General features: G+C 45.1%; 1 protein-coding gene across 1 annotated transcript in view; it reads right to left on the bottom strand.

The window, feature by feature from the left end:
- jarid2b (jumonji and AT-rich interaction domain containing 2b) overlaps positions 1 to 12,900 on the bottom strand; it is an 87,678-nt gene extending 74,778 nt beyond the window's left edge. The window contains exon 1 of the mRNA XM_068333287.1: positions 12,345 to 12,900. Within this exon, the coding sequence (XP_068189388.1) occupies positions 12,345 to 12,389 (45 nt within the window). The 5' untranslated portion in view covers positions 12,390 to 12,900. The remainder of the gene's footprint in view (positions 1 to 12,344) is intronic.
- Between the last annotated feature and the right edge of the window lie 7,063 nt (positions 12,901 to 19,963).

Below are 19,963 nucleotides of genomic sequence, written 5' to 3'. Positions count from 1 at the left end.
TCGCACAATGAGGGTTCTGTGTTAACCTTATCAACGAGCCCATGACTTGCCATGTTTAACTAGACTAATTCAGTGTGATGGAGGTACGAAACAATTCTGCTGCTCGGGTTCCAACGACTTCTCGCTCGAGAGAAATGGAATGTCACACAAGCCAAGTCGACACAGAGATTAAAAATTCAATATAGGGCAAGTCATTGGAAATTACAACAATCAAATTTCAGCCACGCTAATCTAATTCCCCAGCCTGACCTCTGGGGTACATTAAATGTGTAGAATGTGTGTGTTGTTCCTCAAAGGATTTGTAGAGTAGATATATATCCACACTAGTGGATGTGGCGTTAAAGGTGAACCAGCAGCAGTAGCTGAAATTCACCCCCCATAAAAAGGAACAGCGGCTAGATTTAAGTACGCAGCCTGCTAGAACCACAGGGGGAGACTAAATGATTATGTTACTACAACACTGCTCCACTTCTCTGATAAGAACAATCATTGTCTAGGTGGGACGCTGCAGCTGAGTAAAATTAAAGAGGCAATGATCTAGCAGGGGAGCGTGGGAGAATGATTCGATGTCATCTCCGACTACTGCAGAGCAAACAGCCAGGAAACCAGCAAATATCCTGCTCCAAAATTCACACATCCTCTTCACGAGTTAGCTTCTACGTCCGACAGACCAGAATGCAACCCGTCAATCAAGCTCGGTCTGAACCTTTCAAACAAGCCAAAGCTTAAACCCCAAAATGAAAACACTTCCTGTCAGCGCAGAGTGTCGCACCACTGGGGACGAAAGAAAAACTATGCCTGCGCCGTGACCTGCGAAGGGTTAACCGGCAGCAGGCTGAACCTAATGCAGATTTGTGAAGGAGATAAGATTACCCATCAGGATGGTGGTTAATGGAAGCCACCACAGTCCTCCGATGACAGTTGGCAGGAAAGGCAGAAAGAAGGCCTCATCGTGGTCACACCAGAACCCTCATGTCAGGCGTTCTGGTAGCGTGGATCCAATACTTCCGTAGAAAACGTACGAGCCAGTGACTACTATGTTTCAGGAAATGTTACAGATAAACAGACGACAATCAAGCAAGTTCGTGATAACACATAAATAAATCATCTGACATACGATTCAAAGAAATGGGTCCCATGAGGTGAGCGCAAATTCAGTTGACACTATTGAGAAAGATTTGCCTACTGATATCTCCCTTCGTTTTACAGTCACATGTCATTTTAATAGACTAAAACAGGATTCAACACGCATGAAATGCACAGCAACCCTCGGCAAAGGATCTATTTCATTGAAGAAAGACAGAAAGCAGTGATCCAAGTAGTCCCTGCTAATCACAGCTCTTATTGCATGTCTAATAAAAAGAAATTATGCTCCCAACCACCAGAATAAATCTGACTGACAACCACAGATGTGGGGAAAATAAAAAAGACAAAAACCCCAAAAAGGCTCTGCTTCAGAATGTGGTTGTTGTGCGTAAAATGTTCTGTAACAGTTTTCAGTTTGTCAGATTGCACCGGTCCTATATTCCTTCAGTCATGCTGAAAGACTTCTAAATTCCTGATGATATTGATGTTTCTGCGCGAAGATGATCCAAACATTTCTACTCTTTATTGTTTTATGGTCAAGTACACAAACGCAGCTCAACTCCTCATTTACAATTCACCTACACCTCAGTGTTGCATTCAATGCCCGATTTCTGCTGTGTCCAACATCTTAAGCCTTTTTAAAGCCTCTATATGTGTGTGTTTCAGTACGAGTGCAGATTACTCTGTAGTCAGAGTTATGAAACAAAGCCAGGGCTTAGTCAAGGGAGTTCCTCTGCTTAGTGACTCTTAGTGTGGACCCAGGAGTCCAATCCTTGGCACAAGTGCTGGCACAAAAAAGACAAGAGGCATTTAAGAAATTATTTTCACCTCGCAGCTCAGGACAAAAACCTTGTACCTTGCTCCACCCCGGCTCCACTCAGTCCAACACTGCAAACAATGACAAAGTCTCTGGGGCCTAAGGGAGGGAGGGCAAAGAGAGAGGGAGACACAAACATGCATGGGACGGAGTTTAAGAGGGAAGATGAGGGATGACGAGACGAGGGAGTGTAAGAAAGGTTGAAACGCGGTGAAGAAAGGATGTGTGCAAAGGCAGCTGAACATGAAGTGCACACAAAGACGACGAGTGTGAGAATAGAGATGAATAATAGCATCGGTACAGTGGGGATGTGACTCGAGGTGATGCACGAGGGGTGATTAGAAGGCCTCGGTGTAGGCAGCAACCCACAGAAGAGAGACTCCCACATTTCTATCACTGGTAATTGACCTCAATGGGAGCGTGGATTGGAAGCAAAGAGATCTAGGTCAGAGGAGAAAAAAAGGAAGAGATGCTTCTTAAATGATGTCAACCTCAAGCTCGATTGTCATGGGGGCCACACAGTCACGGCTACGGCAAGTTTCTGCGTCGGTTTTGGCAAGTTGCGGGTTTGTCAATGATTCAATCGGAAAGGCAAAAATTAGATGCCTACTTCATTCCTAGATATATTTGGTCTGACTCAACCCCATTGATGTCAGTAAAACAGAAGTTTCTCACCAACAACATTGAGTCAAAACCCAAGTGGAGCATCATGAATGCTGGAGGCCGCTTTCCTTGAAGTGAAACACCAGTGAGTCACTACAGCCAGTTAGCCCAAGAGCCCATTTATGTTAATGTTAAGGATATTTAAGGCCAGTCTTTTCATGTCGGCACACATTTTTAGAGGTTAGGGATGGATGAACTATCGGTGTAATAACTGAAGTGGTTGTACAAAGAAACTCGTCATCTGATGCAATGTCGTGATGGATTCATTTTCCTCGGTGTCCACGGCTGAATACATCCCTACCGCTGCTAGGAACAAGTTCCCAACATCTCCAGCCAATCTCTATATATGGTGTTGTCGTACTTGTTGTTCGACTCTTCGCTGCCCTCTTGTGGACGTAATGGTAAAAACCCGACATTGCATATTTTGACATCAGTATTGTTTTTACACTGATGGTGCATAAACATGTCTTTAAAGGTGGGTGAGAATCCGTTTATGTTCAAGGTGAACTGACCATTTACTCGCTAACACGCAGAAGACGTCCATGACGCTATATAAAAAGGCAATTCAGTCAGTTTCAGCTACCACCGCACATACATGAGATCATCTATTATGATGGGCTGCCATAAATTATGCTACTAACTATTTCCTTCATTTGTAAGTATGCCATTTTAATTTTTAAATTCAACAAATAAAAGCACAGTGAATCACATCTCCGGCTCATGCAGACAGCAGAAATTAAACGGGTTTACACGCAACTGTCAAACAAGCAAACGGTATGACTAATATTAAATTGCTATCTCGATTTCAGTGGCGGTGTTTTCGTCAAGACTGTAAATGACTGATGCTGATGGTAAAATAACTGACCTGCTGTCAGGAAGTTGTGAAAGCTCACTACATTCTGAAAATTACAGGAGAGCCATTGACACAGCTGGGCAACAAGAAAACCAAACGTTTGAGTCAGGAACAGATATGAACATTCTTTGAGCTTTAACAAGGGTTTACAGATGACTCTGAAAATGAAAGATGATTCATTTGTTTTTTCTTGATAGCTTGGCCGTGTGCTTCCATGCGACACTTGAGAAGAAAAAAATTTGATTCTAAATCAAGACATCTTTGGTATAATTGTTTTCTTTTCGTACTCATAGTCTTGAGTAAATTTTCTTACTTTCACTACACTTGACTTCTGACTAAAGTGATTTCGACACTGATTTCTATAGAACACAGCCAAGGACTAACTCAAACATTACTCTTCATCAGTCACCTTCTCATGACTAATCTGACACAAAAGAAAAGGACGAGATGATTGGCTTGCTATGAAAACTGTTTACGAAGAGATGCAATACTACTGCAGTGGCAACCCGCCTGAAGCTCGATGCCCCCCTTTCGGAACAATCATTAACCATTCCTCCTATTATAGTGGTAGATCTCGTCCTCTGCTCAAAGGATAAGGTACTCTGGGTGGAGTATAAGCCCCCCAGCTCCAATTATTCATGCCAAATCCCACACAGAGGTATAGAAAAGAAAGTTGGGGTGAGTATACAGTCTAGTCACCATGGTAACTTCCCGCTAGTTGGCTTACAAATTATGTTTACCCAGAGTTTGTTTCGATTGTCTCTTAAGTGCTACCCAACACAGGCATTACTCATTTCAAATGTGTGAAAGTGAGCATCAGGCTTGGATTCAACCAGAGATTATCTAATTTCCTGTCCACATTCTCAAACAATTAAATCTAAAAACAGAAAAGGCTCATCCGAGCCTCCATGCCTTTTCCCCAGCCAGATTTTGAATAGTTTTTTGGACAGAGATCAGCGCACAGGCCTCGCCTTTACTGACGTCACTGGATATTCCACTTAAGATGGTGTTTAATTTAATTATTTCAATCCTGTTGGACTTCTCCTTCTTGACGATCACAGGTTGTGATTTCCAGTGTTGGCCCTTTCCCCTTGTGGCCTTGTGATGTTTGATTTGGGGCCAGGGGAGGCCGGCCAGACATTCAAGCCAGACTTAGGCCTCCTTTCTTCAGTGTACCACGCACTATAGCCCCCTGCTGTGAGGCCTGAAGGAAATCACACCACCAGGAGGATTCTAAAAGCCCTCATCTATTGAACAGAAGTCAAAAAACACAGGGAACAATACCTTTCACCCACACTCTGCTACTCTCGGAGGAAAAACTTAAAAAGCACCTATTGCTTAAAAAAAAAAATCAATAAACAAAAGAAAAAAAAAATCAATGAACGTGTACTGACTTTTGTCTTGTTCATACTGCTTTTCATTTATAGGAATAAGAATAAAATAAACCAAGAAGCGCTTCAATGTGAACTATGGCGGCATTAAAAAGGAATAAACATTTAATAATGAAGTATCTACCATAAATGATGCTACGTGGTAACTGCGGAAGAAAAAACAGGTTTTCAATAATGAAACATGTCCAGAGGCTCTATAAACATAATTTTTACAAAAGCTTTACGACAAGGACGAGCAGAAAATGACAACCCCAGAGGGCCAGATTATGTGTGTGCATGCACAAGTGTGTTGGGGTGTGTGCGAGTTGGTGTTGGAGGGCTTTAATTCACACAGCTGTGTAAGATCAAACTGGAGAGGATTCCAAAGTTTCCATTGGCAGACAAAATCAAAACAAAACCGACGAAAGAATGCGTGATACCGACTGAGTGGGAGACCGGGAGAACAGAGCTGCAAAAAACCGCCAACAACCTAATCACGTCTCTAAGCTGTCTGATCTTTCAAGCAAACGATTATCACATGGAAACACACATACGTGACACACGCAAAATCAAAACGCAGAGTGGAGACAAGGGAACAGATCCTTGAGATTGTGCGTTGGCTCCTCCTCTGCGACTGAAAGGCAATTTTCCAGCTAGGCGAGATGAGAAAACGCCCCACTTTATCTCGTTCCCTCTCCGGCGCTATCCCACGGAAAGCTCCCGACGCCTCTTTCCTCCGTGAAGTGTGCTGAGTAACAGAGCATGAGCTGGGTGAGAAAAAGGAAGTGGGAGAGGCTGGGAAAGAAATCCACTTTGTATTATATTACCAGATAAGACTGGATTTTCTCGTGGAGGTCGGAGGATGGGGATGGGCAACACACGCAAACAGACTGAAGTGAGAATCAAATAAACTGTCCTCTTCCTACTTCTATCAACCACCTACCAGGAAATGTTTCCTCACCCCTCAAGTTGGTTTCCCACGTGAGTTGATCCAACATTTCCAATGTTCAGCAGTAGAACCAGGACCATTCCCATGACCACATTGGGGAGACTCAGGGTAGTCGAACACACGCCGAGTACCGAACCCCGCATTGTTTCCCAGGACCTGCCCAATGTAGCTCAATGATGGGTCAATAACAGAGGAAGAATTACCCCAGGGGGACAATAAAAGTACATCTTCATAATGTCCCAGCATTAAATGTGCCTTTGTCAACTCTCCAAATGCAGTTTGGCAGCGGAAACGAACGAGACACAGTTAACACCTTCTCTGCAACCTGTCATTTTATCCATAAATCTGTCAAAACCACAAGATGTAACACCATTCCGCCTTGGATCAAAACGCCTTGTAAGAAAACTCTCTGCACCACCGGCACCACATTTACTCATCTTTATCCATCAGACAGGACTGGAAAGGAGAAATAAGGCAGCAAATGTGGTCACCAAGGCAATTTGGCTTCATCAGCACTTTACTCTGCTAGTAGGAGACGGTCACAGCCGGTCATACATGTTGGAGAGCAACAAATGACGGTTGTGAAAAAGCTGGGGGGGGGGTGGTAATGATAGTCAAATATAAAAAGGAAGTCATCGGAAAAATACCGTCGTGAGATGAAACGAGAGAGCGATTGGTCAGCAGGGGCAGCGCTTGTGCCAGAGGGGGCCTGAATAGAGTGGCCGGCGGCCGGTTGGCAGGAAGAAACAAACTGCTCCATCATAAAGAGAATGATTCATGGATCGCTGCGCATGGGAGAAGGTTTGTGAGACGATAACAAATAACAAGAAAAGCTATAAATGTACACCGAGAGGTGGTGGTGAGGGTAGTTGAAGGAGAGGGGGGGGTAGTGTTCCCAGATCTGATCAAGCTGCAGAACCAGAGTCTTCACAGGAAATGAGCAGAATGGAGGGTGTTGTTTTTTTAATTCAGCATATCACTACGTTGCAGACGGAGGCTCAACGGAATATGTTTGACAGTTAAAACGGTATTCTGGGAGGATCGATAGCGACCCCCCTACTCTGTTGCTCCATCCCCCCCGGGGCTTAATTTAAGAGATCTGTAAAGAGGGCGATGTCACAATAGGGGATCAGACAGGATTGACCAGCGGATGAAAATGTAAGAATTGTTTATTAAAGCGATGAGGCTCGAAACGAGAGCGGGGATGAATTAGAGTCCAGATCGGTCAGAAGGTGGTCGACAACAGCACTGAGCTGAAATGGAACGTAGCTGGAAAGGACAAGATTTGGGTGAATTTTTCCAAGGTTCGTCTGATAAATACGATTTTGGCACTGACATAAACATAAAAGCTACTGCTGAATGTCCCTTCTGGCCCACCGTAGTGCTGGAGAGACTTAACAGAAGACAAAACTAAAGTGTTGATTCAGCTTCATGGGGATCCTGAAGCGGATAAGCTGTGGCAACCACTCAGTCCATCTCACACACACACACACACACACACACACACACACACACACGGTTGAGCATGTGTGTTCACATACACACAAACACACCCTCTCAGGGCCTGACCAGCTGTCTCAACCCTCCCCATCTCCTTCCACCCCACAGGAGCAGGAGGATATAAATCACTCGGTAGAATGAAGACGAGTGCGGAGGGAGAACACGTGGTGTCCGCGTCGCACACAAGTCCTCCAAAAAACTGCACCGTGTCAAACGACAAAAAAAACACGACAGGAACACGCAACAAAGGACGGTCACACCCGATCGCACGTCATTACCCTTAAATAATTAAAGCCGTCAATATCCGTGAGTCAACTCGCAAGGTTGGCCTTAAAACCGGTTTATCTCACCTCACAGCTGCAGGTGCACACCTAGAGACCTTTGCCTCTGTGTGTGCGTGTGTGTGTGTGTGTGTGTGTGTGTGTGTGTGTGTGTGTGTGTGTGTGTGTGTCAGCAGAGTCAGAGATTGTGCTCAATGTCAACAGCTGATAAGAGAAAAAGGTCATATTGCATAACAGGCGTTTGAACCGCGTGTCTGTGTGACATAACGCCGTGGAAAAGAGACGCCAGTGAAGACGAGGGAGAAGACGAGAGGATGAAGAGCGAACAGGAGCGAGGGTCCGCATTCACGTCGGAGACGGGAACTAAGTGGAGACGCGTTTGGCTGCTTAACATCCATCGGCGGTCCAAATTGAAGCCGGCAGCTCGCAGAGCGCTCGTAATGATGCGGTAAACTCTCCGTTTGGCCACGCTGACTTTATTTGGAGAGTGTGTGTGTGTGTATGGTTCCCTTCTCATTTCAGCTCACCCTTAATAAATACGTAAATAAATACGACTGAAAGCGAGAGGGTGGGCTCGGCCTTCCTCCATCCAAATTTTTTTTGGCAGCGCAGGCAGAGTCACCGGCCCCTGAGAGACGAGCGATGGGGCCACCGGGAAGGGCCGATTCCTCCCTGCTCGGATCGACGAGAGACCTTCAACGGTCACAAAGACAATCACAGAACAATCTGATGATGCGAAACTCTGTAAAGTATATTATGTGCTTTGTTTTCATCCCTATAATTTGAATTATGCACTAATTTCTGTTTCTCCCCCCCCATTGTTCGCAAATTTCTGGCAATCTTCACCAGGACAAATCTTCCTTTTACTCCACGCTGAGTTTGGCAAAGCAATCCGAGTCACCCTGGCTTTGATTTTTTTCTTTCCTCCCATTAGCAGATAATAAAAAACCGGTATCATCCGTCGCCTTTCTTCACAACGTCCCAAATCTTACACAGATAGAAACCAAGGACGCCCTTCTTTTATCCTTTGGTTTGCTTTTCACGTGTGGAACGACGGGGAAAAGTGACCGAACATACAGTACATACCACCAATAAAAACAAACAAACAAAAAAACCCCCCGATGCACTTCGGTTTCCCCCCGGGTCGCCATAGTGACAGGAAGAGGTTGCAAAGTGAACCCTGCCATGTTGCACACGTGAGGCGAAGGGAGCTTATGAAAGAATAATTTGCATTGAAACATAAGGTTAAATGAAGCACATTGAGGCTCCGGCACGGTGAAAAAAACAACCCCGTGACCCTCCGTTCACGGTCCGACATGAGGCCCACATTTCATTCGGACGGCCCAACAACAAGAGAGGGAGACAGAGACAGAGAGACAGGGAGATAAAGAGAGGAAGAAGAGGAGGAGGAGAAGGAGGAGGGGGAGTCTGGGCCTTTGCATCCCCCCCCACTTCTGCCCCCGCTCTCTATTTTTGTTTCCTCTTTTTGTGCACGTTCAACACACACACACACGCACACAGACACACACACACACACACACACTCGGTGCAATGGATTTTCAACTTGGCCCTCATCAGTTGTGCGCCTGATGAAACAAACACTGACAGCCTCTTTACATTTGTAAAGGCCTCTGCAGCAGCTGTGCTTGTCCCACACACACCACCACCACCACGCGTGCATGCACAAACACATGCACACACACACACACACACAACCTTTGATTCAGAGGCCTAGCTCCAGCTGGGGCCTACAGGAAGAGCCGACTCTGCACAAAATGGCCCTGGCTGTACTGGGGCTGCACTCGGGCGTGCTCTCCTGCTATTCACGCAAACACACACACACACACACACACTTAAAACACACAGTATGTGTCATGTTTCGTTAGAAAGAACAACACAGTCACACATTTGCGCTTGCTTGCTACTTCAGTCATTATACGGCACCAACCCGGAACCTGGGGACTGAATCCATCCAAAATCCATTCAATAAATAAATAAATAAACAGACTTATTAAAAATAATGTTACTAAGAGTACAAACGTGTCCCAGCAGAGGTATCCAACCTGACATTAAAATAATGAATGAATAAAGTGGTTATTTTTTTGATTCTTAAAACAATGAGAGAAATACGAAGCGTCCCGTTTGTTCTCATCGTCTTCTCTTTTTGTTTTTTGATATGATGAATTTTAATATCAGTGGCAGATAATGGGTGTTTGCTGGGTGATGAGGGTTTGGGGGGGGGGTGGGGGCAGAGGGGTAACAACTCACACTCGTGTTTCAGGGGAAATGGTTAAGCCAAGCATGTATAATTGTCTTACGCTAATTAAGGAGGGGTAGGAGCGCAAGGAGGAGGAGGAAGCGTGGGGGGGGGGGGTTGGATCAGCAGGGGCCAAGAGTCCCATCTCAAACGGGGGTGGGAATCAGGACCCCCCCCCTTTGGGTTTTTTTGTAGATATGCACATATTGGGTGAGGGTCAAACTTTACGCTTTTATGAGCTACAAACCAATTCTTCCATTCGTGTGATTAATAAGTTATGAATAGACTCAAATTTCAAAAAACAAGCTAATTTTAAAGTGTTTGTCATCACAGACTGACTGGATTGTCAGCGGGGGGGGGTGCTTTTCTTCCAGTCCTTGTTCCTCATTTCACTCATTTCACCCGAGGTCGAGCGAACATCTCATCCAAACCCCAAACTGGAGTTTTATTATTTATTTTGTTGCAGCGCTCAACCCAGTTTTACAAGAAACAGTATTTAAACTACACCTTAGTTCATGTAATAATATGTTAATGAGTCAAACACGAACTGTGTTGGGATGTTCGTTTCGAGTCATCATGCAAAATGAGATGCAGAAAAGGCCTGGCTGCCACGTTTTGTTTGATTAACTCCCTGATTCCTGGAAGACCTTTCTTCTTCTTCTCTCTTTTTTTTTAAATTTTTTTAGAGAAACCACCTCACTGGTAATAAATGAATAAATAAAACCTCGTGTGCACTGAAGGATTTTATAGATGTCAAATCTACTTGTTCACACTCCAACCAGGACACGCAGGAACCAGGAGGACATGAAACCAACCAATCATGTTCTTGTTTGTTTGCGCCGTCGAACCTGTTGCTCCGTTTGGATCCATTTGTAAAATAAAAAGTAACACCCCCCCCCTCAAAAAAAAGGTCGTTTTGATGCGTTCTGGAGTTGGAAAGCTCCTTTTTTTTTAAAGACACTACACGTGTTGTTAGGAGGGGGTGGGGTGCAGAGGGATGGGGGGGGGGCGCTGATGACTTCGGACGCAGTAAAACTCTGCTTTGCGCATTTAAACGCGCAACGATCATTCAAAGCAATATATTTAAAAAACACAGAAAGGGGTGGGGGTGGATTAAAAAGTACAACAAACTTTAAAACCCCAGCTGCACGGTGGGGGTGGACACTTCCTCTGAAAACCTTCCACGCGTGGCTTTTGGGGGGCAGGCAGTGGGGAGGGGGGGGGAAGCGTTCCACGTTTTTGACGCGTTTGGATCAGAATTGAATCGGTAAAACCGTCGATCAAGAATTGCGATTCGAACCCAATTTCGGGATTTCTTTAATATCATTTTTTTATTATTATTTCGCAGCCCCCCCGTCCCTCATAAAATTCACCGCAGAAAGAAAATGGTTGCTTGTTGGTTTCGCTTCATACGTGCGCCTCCGCAATGCGTCTGAACGCAGCGTCTTAATCAGGATCCCGTCCGGTCCTGAACCACGTAGACCAAGTAACGCGAGTGGAGGAGTAGAGGAGGAATGGGGGGGGGTGAGGTGGGGGTGTTAACGTGGATTCGGTAGCCGGACACTAGACCAATAAAATATAAGAAAGCTTGCAAGTGAATCCAAGGTAGAGAAACCGGAGAACCGGGGGTTGCTGCGGTACCTCCCCGTTCAGAGGTCACATGCGAAAGAGCCCCGGTGAACCGGTCGTTTTCTACCGGGAAGAGGGTAGGAGGAGGAGGGGGGGGGGCATCGAACACAACCGCGTCAGGTCGAACCCCGGCGCATCGGTGTTCGAGCGCCGGGAGTCGAACGAATGTGCTGACTTGCATGACCCCCTTTTTTTTCCTCCTCCTCCTCCTCCTGCGCTCCCCTCACTCTTTATGGAGAGAATTAAAGAGCCGTGAAACATGTCGGTTTGCCAGACCATATAGCACACACACACACACACACACACACGCAAAAAAAAAAAAAAAGACGCAACGCTATCACGCATGCATAAAAAAGATGGATCCACATCCCCGGAGAGGAACGAGCCCAGTTTGAAGCGGGGAGAGACGCTCAGCATGGGACGAAATGGAAGCCGAAATAGCTGAGCCATGGCCGACAGGCTCGTCTTCACGGCGCAGAATAGGAAGGAACCCAGAGCGAACAAAGCCTTGTTCTGGAGACACTTGGTCCCGTTCTTTTAATTCAGACCCTTTTATATCTTTATCGCGTTGAAGGGACGCAAACGCATCATCCGGCCGTGCGTCAAATCGAGTCCAAACCGAGGAGAAGCGTCCAAATAGCCTAAAACATGTCTGATGTCGAAGAAACGCAACAACACGGAGACACAGAATTCACCACAGCCGCCTCTTTAAATGAGAAAAACATTCATGTTAACATGTAACTCATAAGCAGGTAGATTTTTTTTTAATATAAAATGAAGGATATTTGACCCAAATAGCGCACAGCTGCCCGAAGGTAACCTTCACAGTCCGTGATGAAAGTTTATGCGTTTTCAGCGAGACGAGCCAGGCAAAGTTAAATAGAAGCATTCACGTTTTTAGGAGCAAATAAAAAGGCAGAAATAAAAGGTGTTACTTACGTATTTCTTTTGAATGATATTCCTCTTAGGTCTTTCCTTGCTCATTATGCAATCCCCCAAAATGTTTGGCTATAGAGAGAATGGCCACATGAATTTCTTTCTTTGAATCTCGCCTCTCTCTCCGGAGCGCCACCAAATGACGATTTAAATCCCCGGCTCTGTAGGAAAAGCTTGCTGGCTTTGCAGAATCCTCCTTCGTGTGTTTCCCCTCGGAAACTATTGGGAAAAAAAAAAATCCCCCCCCAAAAAAATTCAAGGGTCTACGACGGACAGAGTCGGACCGAACCCAAACTCACTTGGGGACAACATAGTCAAAACAAACGCACAACAATAAGTTCCATTCGCCAGAACGGCTCGGCTTCTTCTCCTGTCTGCGCACTCGCTCCCGGCTCTTTTCAAATGCATGAATGTACTTTTGAGGTGATGTCGACAAGTTACATCTTGCTCCGAGGCGAACGATACGACGAGAAAAAAAGGAATAAATAAAATGGAAAAACAAAAACGTTAAGGTGTCAAGTCTTTTCGAGCCGGAGCCAGCGGTCGACGGGAGAGAGCTCTCCAGCGGCACTGTTCTACTGAGCCTGAGCAGCTCCTTTCTTCCTCAGCCTCAGCCTCTCAGCCTATCACGTCCTTCACCATTCAGCGGCAACTTCAAAATCCCTCCAGGAGACAACCCCTCACGCAGAAACACGGCCAAATATTCGCTTTATCGCGTTCTTTTAGACATCTTCTGGTCTAATGAGGAGGACCGATAGAAGGTCCGTAAAGATCCGGTGCGTTTTTACGCAGATGATGTTAAGTTTTGTTTTTTAAAAAAAAGGCTTTGTGCGTTCTTGGCATTTAAAGGAGGCGCAAGTGTTCAGTTTAATTAGAATATCCCCAAAGGAGATAAAGATCCAGCCTGGAATATAAATATATATATTATTGGTTTCTGTTGCATTTTAATGTTTTAAAAAAAAATCATCAAAAAGTGGAACTCTAGGGAATAAAAATGTAGATGTGAACGACCTCAACCATCCCCCTCTCCTCACTCCACCCCCGCAAAGTTAAAGTTTCTTGGCCCTTTCATACTGATCGTTCAAGGTGGGGGCAGTTGTGGCTTTATTGGGCTGGGGGGGTTGGAAGGACAGGACGTGTTGGCGGTGGTGTTGGGGGGGGGTCCAGTAACCGGTAGCCCTTTGATGAATCTGCGATTAGTTAAGGCCTCGAGCTGCTCCTCGCCTCAATGTCAGCTGGGATAGGTTCCATCCCCCCCAAACACACACACACACACACACACACACACAAACACACACACACACACACACACACACACACTGCAACAAGATAGGTGCTTACACACAATGGATGGATGGGTGTTAGCAGCCGCTAGCAGCTAACTGACCCAAAGAGGACTAAAATCAACTGATAACTACTCCAGACTGGGGGGTACACCATGAGCCCAGGTTATATGTTGTTGTGTTATTTACTAAGCACCCTTTGATGGACATTTAAAAGCTAGATGTAGCTCAATGGTAGGGTGCATTCTTCTCATCTATGTTGCCCCCCCCCCCCAATGGGGCACAAGCCAGTGTCAACTGTAGGCCGGTCCCAAGCCTGGATAAGATAAGATAATCCTTTATTTGTCCCACGGTGGTGAAATTTTTGAGGGTAAACGCAGAGGGTTGCGGCAGGAAGGGCATCCAGCATAAAAAACTTTGTCAAACAAATCGAGCTTTCACCAAAAAATGGAACAAAAGAATGCTTCAAGCCGAAAAGAAGTGTCTTTTAGATTCTGATGTGACTGAGGTGGACCTTGTGTGACATTCAGAACGGTTCTGTCCGCTCAGCCGTGACTGTTTGGCTGAATGAGTGTCCTCTGCCCCCTCACCAGAAGTGGGCCGGCTGTGTCATTATTCTAATATACCGAGTGGGACGTTTGTGAAACAGCCGTGAGGCGTGTTTTAGAAGATGCACATTCTTATCGCCTGTACGAGTGACTGTAGGATCGTATCTCGGTCTAGTTTTTAGTATTTTAATCCATCAGCCAGGGCGGACGGTCCAATGAAATGGCAGATAGATTTCTATTTGGGAATGACTCATGAATTTGAACATCCTCTTACATCTCCACTAATAATTCTAATCCCAAGAAGTGTGTCATCGTCCCTGAATGCCAACTTTAACGTTATTTGTCCCTGAAGGCCGATTGGTTACACAGCAAGAAATACGCTGGAAATGGGTTATGTTGAGTTTTAGAAGCATGCTAGTGTTGACGGTAAAAATATATTTGTGTTGCTTCTACGAAATTTTAGGACGCCTGATTAGAATCCGTGTTGGGGATCACCTCTTGCTTCACACCCCCGTTGTGGACGTGCTATCCAGACAAGTTTAAAAAAATGTAAAAAAACAACTGCTCCGTCTTGGCGAAGCCTTCAAAGCCGTCCCCCCATCAATCACCTGAATTTGTACAATCATGCTGATTTCATTATTATTCATGTTATGAGGAAGAGCTATCGATTTCACTTCTGTGTTTGATGTAGATTTAGCGCAAGGCGCCAAATGATCAAAGCGCTGAACTTACCCATGAATGCATGAGCAAAGACACCCGATCAATAGCTGACAGGTCAATAATTCAAAACATGGCTTAAGGATGACATGGTTTTTATGTAGCCCCCCCCAAATTAAGTCCCACTATAAGTAATGTTAAACAAAATAAGATAGGAATCCAGAAAGTGAACAACGTAGATGGATAAATGCTAACGTTAGCAGTTGCTGTATCCTAAAAATAATTTTTTATTTGTAGATGAATAAATGTGTAAATGTATCATTCTGATTCAAGACTGGGGAGTACGCTGCTTTTAGCCCCCATCACCCTGTTCTCTCAGGGGCCTTGCCCCCCCCCCCCAAACAGTGCTGACATTTAGGCTCCCGAGAATCAATGAGGAAAATCTCCAGCATCTGAACTTCACAGCCGTTCACATTTATTCCACAAACACGTGCAGAAGCAACATTTGCAGCGACCGACGGCCGCCTGTTGAATCTCCGAGGCTGTTTCGACATCGGATGGATGCAGAAAACGATTGGATGACCGATCTGGTTTGATTCCTGCTTTATGCAGACAGAAGAAAAAGAAGAAACCCAGAGTGTGTTTGAGATGTTGTGTTTTATATTTCCTTGAATCAGCTGCAGATTTAAAGTGTTTGTTCAGCTCGACTCTTGTGTGAACAGCAGAGACACTTACACCGATGGATCCGTGTGTGTGTGTGTGTGTGTGTGTGTGTGTGTGTGTGTGTGTGTGATAGAGAAGGCCAGGGATTGATTAGAGCTTTCACTCTCAATGTGGTTAATTGCCCAGTGAGGCTTAGCAGACGGTGCTGGCTAGATTGATGTCCGATAGCCAAGAAGTGGGGGGGGGGGTCCTGGGGGGGTCTGGCTCTGTGTGTTTGTGTGTGTGTGTGTGTGTGTGTGTTTGTGAGTGTGGAGGGTGGAGGGTGGATAGATGGGTGCTTGTGCGTGTGTTTGTGCAATGGAAGGAGGGTGGGTGGGGGTTTAATTTACTGGGTGGGGGGAATGGAGGAGGGGAGCGGGGGCAAATCCTAAATTAATGTTGAAAGATTGAATGCTTAAATATTGCACACTCTGGAAATAAACCCAAAGGAGTTTCCTTCAAAAGAAAAGTGAACATCAAGCGATTGTGATCACATCTGCTGGAAAGCAAAGAAGATACACTGAAATAAAGAAAGATGAAAACTTTTCTTTTGCCCCCCCCCCCCCCATTTCTCGCTAACAAAAGGGTTTGATATCTCACAGTTACAACTGCCACCCCCACTTCAGAAGAGATTTTCGTTCCACAATGACCTGATGATTTCATCTCCCCCAGAAAACTTACTTCATCCTTACAAAGACGTTTAATTCTGGCGCTGAATCAAACTCAAGATTCTCGTTAATCTGGCTCTGCTTTAATTTAATATTAGTGAATTTCTCATTCATAAGCTTTTAATCTCTCAATAAAAAAATATGAATGTTCAACTTCTAGAATTTGCACTGGAACAGAATAAGACATTTCCGCCCAGGTGCTTACAAAAGGAATGATCTTTTATTCTTATATTCTCTTCTGTGTGATAAAATGATGCTTTTTGTTCAAAATCAGCGTTTGGGAGGGTCGAGCTGGAGGTCACATCAACAAGTGAGCCGCGGTGTGTTGGCAGGACGTTGAATAGAAGAGGAAGTAGTAAAATCGTGACATAATTCTTTCCCACATGCAGGATGTTCAGCAGCGACTGTACAGCTAAATGTAGCTCTTCAGAGTCTTAGAGAATAAACATTATTTCTAGCGAGGTCGAGGCAGTAACACTCGTTTTGTCTGAAAATGACTTAAACTTGGGAGTCGGAAGCATCAGTTCACAAAGTGTGTTCAGCTTCTTTAAGGCGTTAGAAATCCATTAGATATTTTCTTCTTTCAACAATAACAGCATTTACAAGAAAATCAAGGCTGCGCTAGGATTTTTAAAAAAAAGAAAAAGTTTAATTCAAGGAAAAGATATTCCAAAGAGGAAGTGATTGAATCTCTGCTCATGTTACACGTTATTGTTGTATCTCTCTGAAGCCCAAAGAAAAAGAATTCTTATTTCAAGGCCTTTAGATTCGTATTTCTCACTTTAATTTGAAATTTTGCGTGACCCTTCAGATCAAATCATTGTCTACTTTTATCCAGGATATCCTATGATAATACTGTTTATTCTTGTTTAGAAGGGACGTCTCTGCTTTTGTCCTTCGCTTCTGACGATGGTGTGAAGACCGGAGGTCGTGGCGGCTTTGAAATCCTCAGCTGAAATTTGAATCCTATATAAGAACTCTCATTAAAGTGAGGTTAACCTTCCCCACCGCCTCCGCCACCTCTCCGTTTCCCCCTGTTCAGGGACTCATTGAGATCACAAACACAATTTATTTTTCGACAATCCCCTCGACACACACACACACACACACACACACACACACACACACACACACAGATGCACGCCTCCCAGAGAGTCCCCACTCAACTACCGTGGATAATTGGACACCTTCAGTCGGAGAAATCCCCCACTGAAACAAAATAGGCGCTGGCGATGCGGACTCATATCAGGTTTGTCAAATATGAGCACGGCGGTGTGGATGAGGCAGAAACGGAGGTACCCCCCCCACACACACACACACATACACACACACCACCGTCTATTCTTTCTTATTCAATTCACATGTTGAATACCTCACTTCCTGAGCCGTGGTGGATGTGGCAAGAAAAGAAGGAATATCCACACCCTCAGGCTCCTGGACGACGCTGGCCTGAGGGGTGTGTGTGTGTGTGTAGTGGTGGTGGTGTGTGTGGGGGGGGTGCTTCACCGTGACCTACGCTGACCCATCTGGAAGCTAAATGCAAAACTGCCTAGAGATCAGAGCCGAGGGACATCTCGCTCCTTATTTCTGCACCCCCCCCCCCAAGGCTGTTGTTGTGTTCCACTAATGAGCCACATCTCCCCAAGCTCTGAGCCGAGGGAACGCAGAACAAATAGACGTTAAAGTGATCTGGATTTTTATTCTTTTTATTTCTTTTTTTAAGGGCACATTTCTACAACAGCCTCAGCGGTGGTCAGGTCGCTCGCCACTTCAAAGTTTGTCTTTTTTTTAAAAGCGTCATTTCAATTTCAACCCCCCCCCCCCCCAGTTGCGTCGCTCTGGAGCAAGAGAGTCAAAAATATTTTCCCATGATGTAATAGAATAAACAAGCTGCTTTCTCATTTAAAAAACAACCCAGAACTTCTTTTTTCCATTTAATTCTTCCTTCTGTTTTGTTTCACATGTTCAGTGTTTTGAAATGTAATAATCACAGCAGACGGACCTGATTAATCCAAAATGTTTCTGCCATCTGCATTTACTCACCCAGTTCCCTTTTTTGTTTTTTTCTTCTAGCTTAGCATTCATCCTCTTTTTCCACCTTGAACCAGTCTGGACCGATGGGGAGATAACCGTGAATCACTCACGGCGTCGCGCCATTGCTGCGTTTCTTGTGTGTGTATGTAGTCACACGGAGGGGTTACAACATTCAGCCACAAAAACCTCTATAGACTGACTGGCTGACTCACGTGGGTCAAGACCCGCCACAGGTGGGGGGGATTCCGGCTTGAATAACCTCCCTCCCCAGCGGTGGGCATCCACAGCCTCTTGCATCCCCCTTTTTTGTCCCAACCGGGACACCTGCACCGGACACAAAAGCCAATCCCCAGCCTGATTCTTTGAGGGCATGAGCAGGGGAGAGAAGATGGGGATGAGTGGAGGAGAAAGAAATAGGGTTGGATGGGTTCTGTTGGTGGTGGTGGTGGTGGGTGGGTGGGGGGGTTTGAGTGGGGTTGGGGCAGGGGGGGCTGCCTCATTCGTAGCCATGCGGAAACAAAGTAACACAAACTCCAGCCACAGCAGGGGAACAGCTGGAGCACACAGGGGTAGCGATCTGGGTGGTCCGAGGGCGAGGGGGTGAAGAGAGGGTGGAGGAACGAGGGGAGGATGTGAGACATAGAGATGCTGGAGAGGAAGAAGAGAAGGAGGAAGGACGGAGAGAAAGACGGCGATTAAAAACAACGAAGAAAAGCAGTTTCCCCCTCCGTCCACGCAATTATGGAAAGTCGATACACGTCAATATCTAATTATTCAAACGCGTCCCGCCACCAATAACTGCATTAGAAGCCATTCAAGTGCAGGAGAGGCCGCGTTGGTGTAAATGGATGATTTAGAATCCGCGGTGAACATCACAAGATGGGGCGATAAATAAAATATTAATCTTTTTTTTCTTCTTTTACCAGTCCAATCAGAGCAGTCGGTTTTCCTGAGCGTCACGTGTGGAAGTGAAGTAAACAGAAACTCCCTTGAATGAATGATTTCAGAACCTGAACGCAGCATCTGCCGGCGCTGTTTCCATACATCTGCAATTATTTAATTAATCCTTTCACACACACCCCCCCCCCCAAAAAAAAAAAGTTAGAGTGGCTGCTAAACAGAAACATTTGATAACCCTTTGCACACAAAAAAACATTGGTGTGCCAACATCCCTCTGCTTTTTCATACAGAGCTTATCACACCAACGTGGTTTGCATGATAAAAAAAAAAAGGAAGGTAAGTAATGCGGGAGGTCCTGCATAATTTGCATATCCCCTGGGTGCATGGTGTAATTTAGCTACATATGTCCCTTCGCTAATAGGCTGGAGTTGGCTTAACGTGAGGCTTGTGTTTTTTGGAATCGACCTTGCTTGATTGTCTGGTCGCATTTGCAGCTCTCCTCTGATTTGCAATTGAAAGGCACGTAATTGTATTTGAACTAACTGAATAACGATAGGTTTTCTAAAACAGTATGTAAGGGAGAAAGGATTTTAAATATATATATATATACCCTGGATTCAAACTCGTCATCACAGGACGTGCAGAATGGTTGTGGAGTAAGTTCGTTAGCAGCATTGCTAACATATCACATTCCAGCCGATTCGTAATGTTGCTAATCAGCCCTCATATTTCCCATGATAACACATAATATATCTGACTCAAACAAATGCAAATATATTCATGATATGCACTCACTTATTCTTCACTAAGTTTGACATTCTCTTTTACAA

This window comes from Antennarius striatus, chromosome 14, assembly GCF_040054535.1.
Source record: "Antennarius striatus isolate MH-2024 chromosome 14, ASM4005453v1, whole genome shotgun sequence".
NCBI lineage: Eukaryota > Metazoa > Chordata > Actinopteri > Lophiiformes > Antennariidae > Antennarius > Antennarius striatus.
Note: the sequence above shows the minus strand (reverse complement) of the source record. Positions and strands in the feature narration are given on the sequence as shown.